Source organism: Coptis chinensis, chromosome 8 (assembly GCF_015680905.1).
Source record: "Coptis chinensis isolate HL-2020 chromosome 8, ASM1568090v1, whole genome shotgun sequence".
NCBI lineage: Eukaryota > Viridiplantae > Streptophyta > Magnoliopsida > Ranunculales > Ranunculaceae > Coptis > Coptis chinensis.
Window position 1 is genome coordinate 15,340,364 of NC_141463.1, and position 8,069 is coordinate 15,348,432.

Here is an 8,069-nt window from a genome sequence, read left to right on the forward strand (position 1 = left end):
TCTCTTTTTTTTTTTTAAAACTCTTGCTGTGTTTTTCCCAGAAACTCTACGTGAGAAAACACCCTTTTTTTTTTATTAGTTTTCAAAACCTTACCGAAACACAAGGATAACACTTATCTAGTTACTTACGGAACTTTTATCCCTAAGCTGATAGTTATCATATAACTGTTTTATCTATTTTTATTATTATTATTATTATTATTATTATTATTGGAAAACAAATAAAAACACGGGGTGCTATATATACTGACATCCATAAAAGAAAGAAATGACCAAGCAACATGTGATTGTTAGTTAATTGAATACAACAATGCAGATCTGATTTATTTTACAACTTCTAATAGTGAGACTGTGAAAGTATATGTAAACTAAAATGTACGTCATTGGTTTTTTAGTATCTAACATAAAAGAGTTATGTTTTACCGGATCAACCATAACAGAAAATGGCAATTGGGAAACTGGAATTGTTGAAAGGAATAACAGTCAAGATTATGCATACCATGGCGCGAACTTTAGGGTGTGTCAGCTGGCTTGAAACGCCTAAAGGAAAGAGATTAGGTTCTTCACAAATCCAGGCAGAAACAGAACATTGAATAATTGTTAAAAAACTACAATTCAGTTTATCAACTAATAACATCTTATACTGGAAAACATAAAACAAGAATTAAACTACTTGCAAAAGTTCATTCCACACTATATAACCAGTCCAAACATTTTTCTTTCACACATGTTTATCTCAACTCAATCAACAACGACAAGTTGTTCATATTCCGGACCACTAATCGCCAAATGCAACACAGATTCCGGGTCTACGGGAGACATGATTTTATCGTCTTCTTCAAGAAATAGTTTAATCAAATTTTTAGAAAACCCGCTAACCAGAGCCACACCCGGTTGGAAACTCGGTACAGGAGTTGCTTTCGAGTCTCTAAGGTTCCAAAACACTATTTGTGGAACTGTGTATCCTTTTTCCTCGAACTTTCGTTGTATAACTTCATAATCTGTGTTCCAATAGCAAGAATTTGACTGCATTCTAGAGTCGTCAGAGTAGTAGTTAGGAGCGGGCCTAGAAGCCTCATCAAATTCCATGTCACTAAACACGAAGAGTTTCTTTATCATCTCGTCATTACTTAACTTCCCATCAACTGCAACTTGCAAAATCTGGTCAAAAACTTTTTGAAAATCCGTGTTCATATCCCACTGCATATCTTCAATAAATTGAGTCTTTGAGCTCAAATCATCTCCTTCGATCTTATGAAGCTGAGGATTCTGACTGAAGGTTATCAACTTTCCCTTCCATGGATCTTCACTTAATTCAGAGATTAGGAGACCAAGAGATACACTGACATCCATTGGCATACCTCTCATGCTCCCGGAAACATCACAAATGGCAAGACAATTGCTTAGTTTCCCTTTTGCCGACAGATCTTCCACCATTCTCTTCCACTGCAACTCTGCAACTTGACCACCATCCTTGTCATCCAAACTCTTTATGATGTCATGTGGAAACAATGCACCAGCAGCAATTTTTGCTTCTCCACTCTTAACTTTGTTCAGAAACTCATTAAAACGATCTCCATCGTGTTCCAAGAATAGCTCCTTGTAATTTCTCATTGCGATTGAGGCCACTCGGTTGTATGGAAGCGAATTCCACTTATTGAAACTCATATAGATCTCAGGTAACTCTAGATTGTTATGAAGTGGAACGAGAACTTCTTTTCTTAGACGATCACGAACACGGTAAGCATAATGAGCTTCCTCAAGTCCTTCATATTCTGCATAAGATTCTCGCGGGAAGACTCTCCTGGCAATGCTTTCACAAAGCAATGTAGTTTTATCAAAAGTAGAATCTAAAGAAGGACACCACTTGGAAGCCAAGCTGATCCCGCCGGATCCAGAGTTGAAGTTCTTCAGATCAGATACCAAATAATCTGCAAACACTTGAGAGATCTGATCGTGTAGGAATCTGAACTCAGCATCAGAAATATATTTCTCAACTGCTTTCCTTGCCTGTGTGATCCCCTTGGCCTTTCTGATTTCTCTCGCTAGTTCTTCTTGGATCTGCATTCTCTTCATCTCAAGAGCAATTCTCTTCTCTCTGGGTACTCCAGACTCTCTTTGAATCTTGGCATTCACTTTTCGACATTCTGCTGCTTGCCAACCCTTGCGTTTCTGTCTAAAATTATCGGGACCTCCGAGAACTTTATAAAGAATTTGCACTAAATCTTTGAAGTAACCGAATTCTGCAAAACATTTTACATTGGACGCTAGGGTTTTAGGGTGATTTTTATAAAGCCACATTGCAGCAGTATAAAACCCTTCTTTATCTGATTTTCCAGTACCTCTCACACCTCTCAATTGACAGATTAGCTTCAGAGTAGTCATTGGATTGTGTTTCCAAGACAAATCTAACAGCTGCACCAGAGTTTCGGGTTCCGTGTCAGGGACAACATGGAAGAAGAAATCTAAACATGGATTACCAGTGGACAAGTAAGTTGGAGAGTGGTTTTCCGTGAAACCCCTAGGTGGTGGCGTTGGAGCTTCTGTTTGTGTTTTGTTGAAGTTAGCTGTCATTAAATCTATGAATGGATCGCCGCCACCTGAAGAAGAAGATATAGAAGGTTGGGGAGTTCTGGAGGGCGTAAAAGTTGAAATGGAGGAGGAAGAATAAATTTCTGGAGGGCCAGAGAGTCGAAAGGATGCAGCCACGACGTTTAGGTTTCTTGACAGACTCTCTCCCTGTGAACTCGAAGCGATGGAACATAGTGTGCGTTTGAAATGATGGAACAATGGTTTTTGATGGACCACTTGTTTTCTTAACATTACTATCTTTGCAAAACACTCCATTTTTAGCAAAATGAAGAAGACACTAGTTCCCCATTAAATTTATTGTTTTCTTGGGATCTACGTTACATGGAAAGATAAGATGGATAAGGATTAACCGATCGATTAACTACTAGATATTTGAGATTTTATCGGATTTCATTTACAAGGAAATGTGGAGAGAACTTACTTATTAGAATACTTAGCCGCCATTGTTTTCTAAGGCAGTAGTTTCCTCATTTGCTCTATCCTACTTTCCAATTATTATACACTCCTTGCCTCTTGGCCTTCATCCAAGATTTAACTTCTCACCAAAATGTTCTATTTATTACTCTGTGAAACTGCTTCCACAAAATCAGTAACTCTTAAAACGTTAGATGGACTACATGAAGATCTACTTTCTTGTACAAATTAGCCTCACTGTGATTAGCAAAGAATCATCCTCCCAAAACTTTGCTATTTCAATTTATTAAATTTTAATGAAAATGAATTACCGTTAAAGGACTCCAAACATATCGTTTCATCTGAATCAACTGAAAAACAAAGGAGTTTGTTTTGTGGCTTGCTCCAAAAAATCCATATATATATATAGACGGATATCAATTATCAGCCAACGAATCGAACGCCAAGGCTTTTCCAGTTGGGGGAGAAAATGAAATGTTATTGGCTGATTAGGTCATAGAGTTTGACACTTCCCTTGATACTATAGCTGTGAAAAGTAGAAACATTAAGGGTCTGTTTGGAAGTTTTCAATATGAATTGGAATTGAAAATATAATTTCAAGACGTACTTACAATTTCAAGTAATTAAAATTCCTGAATATATAGAAATCTCAAGTTTCTATCTATTATAGAAATTTACAATTCTTTGATTTTGGGAATTTGAGATTTCCATTCGAGTGTAAAAAAATTTGCCAAACAAAATGATTTTTAATTTTCAGAAAATATATTCTTAATTCCACCCTAAAATCCTAGTTGTCAAAGACACCCTAACATGAACGTTGAAACGATAGTCTCACATTTCACATTGTTTTCCCATATACACATTGGTATTTGACCGACTAAATATACCACTTTGGACCTTACAAGTCACTAACCTAGCTACCATCATATCTCCTAAGATTTAAATTTCATTGAGATTAAGGTAATTTTTTTTTTTTTTTTTGATAAACAAATTAATGTGATCTTAGCGCACACACAGAGTACATATTTTGCAATGTCGAATGACCATAGTCAACCACATTTGCTTCTCTAAACTCTAAACGCACCGTTGCATACAAAATATGAAAATCTTTAGGGTTATTTAGACTTTAGTCTTACTATTAATAGCGAAATTAGGCTTTGGTCCTACTTTTCAAATTTATTAGGTTTTGGTCCTATTTTTTTCATTGACTGTGAGTCAATATAGTTGACCATGGTCAAACTGCTTGTTATTTCAAAATGGCCAGAATACCCCTCCATGTGCATGTCACATGTTTTTATGATACCGTTTTCGTTTCTCCACGTGTCGATACAGGCTGTGGTAACAAAGAACTAAAAAATCGGACCGTTAATTTGTTGGTGCGCACATCTCGAGGAGTTGGTAAATAAGGAGGGAAAATTCCCACCATTTTTCTCTCTCACTCCACCTGATCGCGTTGTCTGAAACCTAACTCTCTCTCTCTCTTTCTCTCTCAAGCTAAGCTCTCCTAATTTTTGTCAAAACAGAAACTTTTTACTCTCAAAACTAACATCTCATCGTGGGTTTTTGTCAAAACCAAAACATTAATTCCAAAACATGAGGGAAGTTTTTGTGGTTAGTTCGGGTGGTGTTGATGTGATCTACACTAGCTATTTCTACTGATAGACGAGTTTGCTCTCGAGATTTCTCCCCTTTCTTAATTGTTGCAGACCGTGAACCCTTTTGTTGTGCATTGTAAGTATAAAGCTTTGATTTTTACCCATTTTTATATGAGTTGAATATGAATTTGCATACATGAATCTGTTTGGTGATGGTTTTTACATGAATTTGTTTAGTTAGTTCTTTTCATTCGCACTCACACCACATAATTTTATGGGAAATAATTTTAGGGTTCATCACGAACTGTGATTGATTATGTTGCATGTTTCTTGCATGTAGATGGACTAAAAACTAATCTTTTTAAATTTTTGTGAGTCTAAAAACTAATATTTTATTGTACACTAGGATTAAAAACCAATTTTTATTTGTTATGATATTTTATTAAAGTGTTTGATATTGAATGCATGTGAAATAGTACATGAAGTGTTTGTTTTGTGGTCCTTTGTATTGATATTTGATGTCCCTATCCCTTTTCTAATTGTATGTTGTTGTTATGTCCAGTACTATGGCCCGTCCTTTGTTAGGTAAGAAGCCTTTTGTGATACATTATGGTGGAAATTGGGAGACAACTATCCCTGAGAAGATTAATAGTAATGATTACAAAGGTGGTATGCAGAAGTATGTGAAAGTTGATGGAGATGAGTTCTGTTTGATAGATTTGAAAAGGGATGTCCAAAAATTGGTTGGTGAAGGAGTTGGTTTTCAGATTGCTAGTATCATTCAAGGGTATATATGTAGGATAACACAGGATAAGGACCTTATGTATCTGTGGGATGAGCTTAAACCTGAGAAAGACAAAAAATACCACATATTTGTATTCCCAATTCCAACAAGTCAAAAACCCACTAGAGCTCCTGTAATTCCCTCCACTGTTGCTCCAGTTAAGTCCCCAACAAAAATTGCTCTACCAGTTAAGTCCTCCAAAAATAATGGTCCACCAGTTAAGTCCTCCAAACCAATGTCTCCAGCAGTCAAGTCCCCCCAGAAGATTCCTCCTCCAGTTAAGTCCTCCAAACCAATGTTTCCAGCAGTCAAGTCCCCCCAGAAGATTCCTCCTCCAGGTTAAGTCCTCTAAAAAAAATATCTCCAGCAGTCAAGTCCCTCAAGAAGATTCCTCTTCCAGTCAAGTCCCCCCAAAATATTCCTTCACCAGTACCCACAACTCCAAAGAACAAAAGTGTACAAATTAGTCAGAGTGTTAGGAGATCCCCAAGATTCACAGAAACTCCCCAACCTTCTCAAACATCAGTTAATCCAACTAGTACTGGACAAAAGGCCCAAATACTCTCAAAAGTAAAAAGCCCAAATACTCCCACAGGTAAAAGGCCCAAATACTCCCAAAAGTCACCTTTAAGAAGGTCTGCAAGGCTTCACATACTGGTTACTAAACCAGTTTTAGGTCCTAATATAGAGTCATTGGTGTTGGAAATTTCTGATGATGAAGTGGCAGAAGATGTTGAGGGATCTAAGAATATGGTGGAGTCTCAGTTACCACCCATGGATCAGGATTTCTGTACTCAGAATATTCATGAATATCTTGATGAACTAGAACATGCTAGTGAGGGATTAAATGATGCTGAGAATATGGTTTATGAATCTGATAATATTGAGTTGAATGGTAAGTTAAATGGTGGTTTGAATGGTGAGTTGAATGGTGGTTTGAATGATGAGTTTAATGGTGGTTTCAATAATGAGTTGAATGCTGGAAGTGATGATGAGTACAATCCAACAGATAGTGATTACTCAGATAATGACTTAGATAATGACATATATCCAATGGTGGTGGATGAAGAAGTACATAATTTAAAAGAAAAGTTACAAGGTTCTGTGTTGGCCAATGTTATGGGGATATCAAGAAACATCTATGAGGAAGAGGAGGTGGCAAAGGTGGCAGAACCAGTAGTTGAGAAGTTTAGGTTATGTGAGTTGAAGCCCAAGATGAATGGCTTCTACCGCTGAGGCTTGCGGGGGAGTTTTTGTGACAATGGCAATTAAACATAGGTTTAGTTTCAGACAAGTTAGAAGTGACAAGTTCAGGGTGATTCTTGTGTGTAAAGAGCCATCATGTAAGTGGATTGTATCTGCTAGTGTAACCAAAAAAGATGCGCAACTTCATTCTTAGGAAATGTCATGATGTACATACATGTGAAGCTGATGAGAAGAATAAGAACACACAGGCTAAAGCACCTTAGGTTGCTAAAGTATTTCTAGATAAGATGAGAGATCATCCAGATTTCAAACCAACTGATATAGTAAAAGAGGTGTTTAATAAATATGGAGTGAGCATATCATCTTTGAATGCTTGGAAGAGTAAATGACCGATGCTTGAAAGCAATACATGGAAATTATGAAGAAGAAGGCTATAGACTAGTCCCCGAAGAAATGCGGTAGGCGATACTTAAGAGAAACCCGTAGCATTGTCAAGCATTTTGTGATGGAACTAAGTCTTTCATTGGTGTTGCTGTTGCATTCAAGTCATCAATAGATGGGTGGTTGAATGGATGTAGACCCATAGTTGGTCTTGATGGCTGTTTTCTCAAAGGTAAGTATGGTGGATGTTGCTTAACAACTATAGGACTTGATGCCATGAATGGAATATTCCCTCTTGCTGTCTATGTTTGTCAAGGGGAGAACAAGGATACATGGATGCAATTGTTATGCCACTTGAAGCCTCATCTAAACAAGCATAAGGATAAGGTTAGCTTCATGAGTGACAGACAGAAAGGGTTGATACATGTTGTAGCTGACTATTTTCCAGATTCCAATCACAGGTACACATTTATACACATTTTATTTAAGATACACATTTATACATGTTGTAGCTGTAGCTTACTATGATGAATTATACACATTTATTTAAGATACTTATGCATGTTTTTTTATGCAGATATTGCTTCAGACATATGTACAAGAACTTTAAAAAGATTTATAGTGGTGAGCTATGGGAAAATCTAGTCTGGGGAGCTGCAAGGGCATACAAGAAGCAAGAACTTACAAGGATATTGGGTATCATTAACAAAAATGACCCAAAAGCTTTAGATTGGTTGGATAGAGAGCCAAGGAGTAGTTGGGCTAGGGCACACTTTGATTGGATCTCAAAGTGTGATGAACTGACCAATAATTTTAGTGAGTCCTTCAGTAACTGGATACTCAAAATCAGAGATAAACCATTGGTTCGCTTTATAGACAGGTACAACCTAGACTTGTTGAATTTGGTTTATGAGAGAAGAAAGTTGTCCATGGAGCTCATTGAAGGAGATGTAGTCCCAAATGTATATTTCATGATTAAAAAGAGGGAGTTGAGGCACCATTGGTATGAGATTAAGGGTGTTTCAGATACTGAATATTTAGCAATCAATAACAAGAGTGGGAAGAGGTATAATGTTGATCTTGGGAAGTTTGAATGC

General features: G+C 36.9%; 1 protein-coding gene across 1 annotated transcript; it reads right to left on the reverse strand.

Annotated features, from left to right (window-relative positions):
• Window positions 1–653: 653 nt before the first annotated feature.
• On the reverse strand, window positions 654–3,374 carry LOC147480163 (uncharacterized). Its single transcript, XM_086577775.1, has one exon. The coding sequence runs from the start codon at window positions 2,845–2,847 to the stop codon at window positions 742–744; it is 2,106 nt and encodes a 701-aa protein (XP_086433901.1). The 5' UTR covers window positions 2,848–3,374; the 3' UTR covers window positions 654–741.
• Window positions 3,375–8,069: the final 4,695 nt, after the last annotated feature.

Excerpts from the sequence above, each read along its gene's own strand:
- LOC147480163 (XM_086577775.1), bottom strand. The coding sequence starts at position 2,847 with ATGGAGTGTTTTGCAAAGATAGTAATGTTAAGAAAACAAGTGGTCCAT.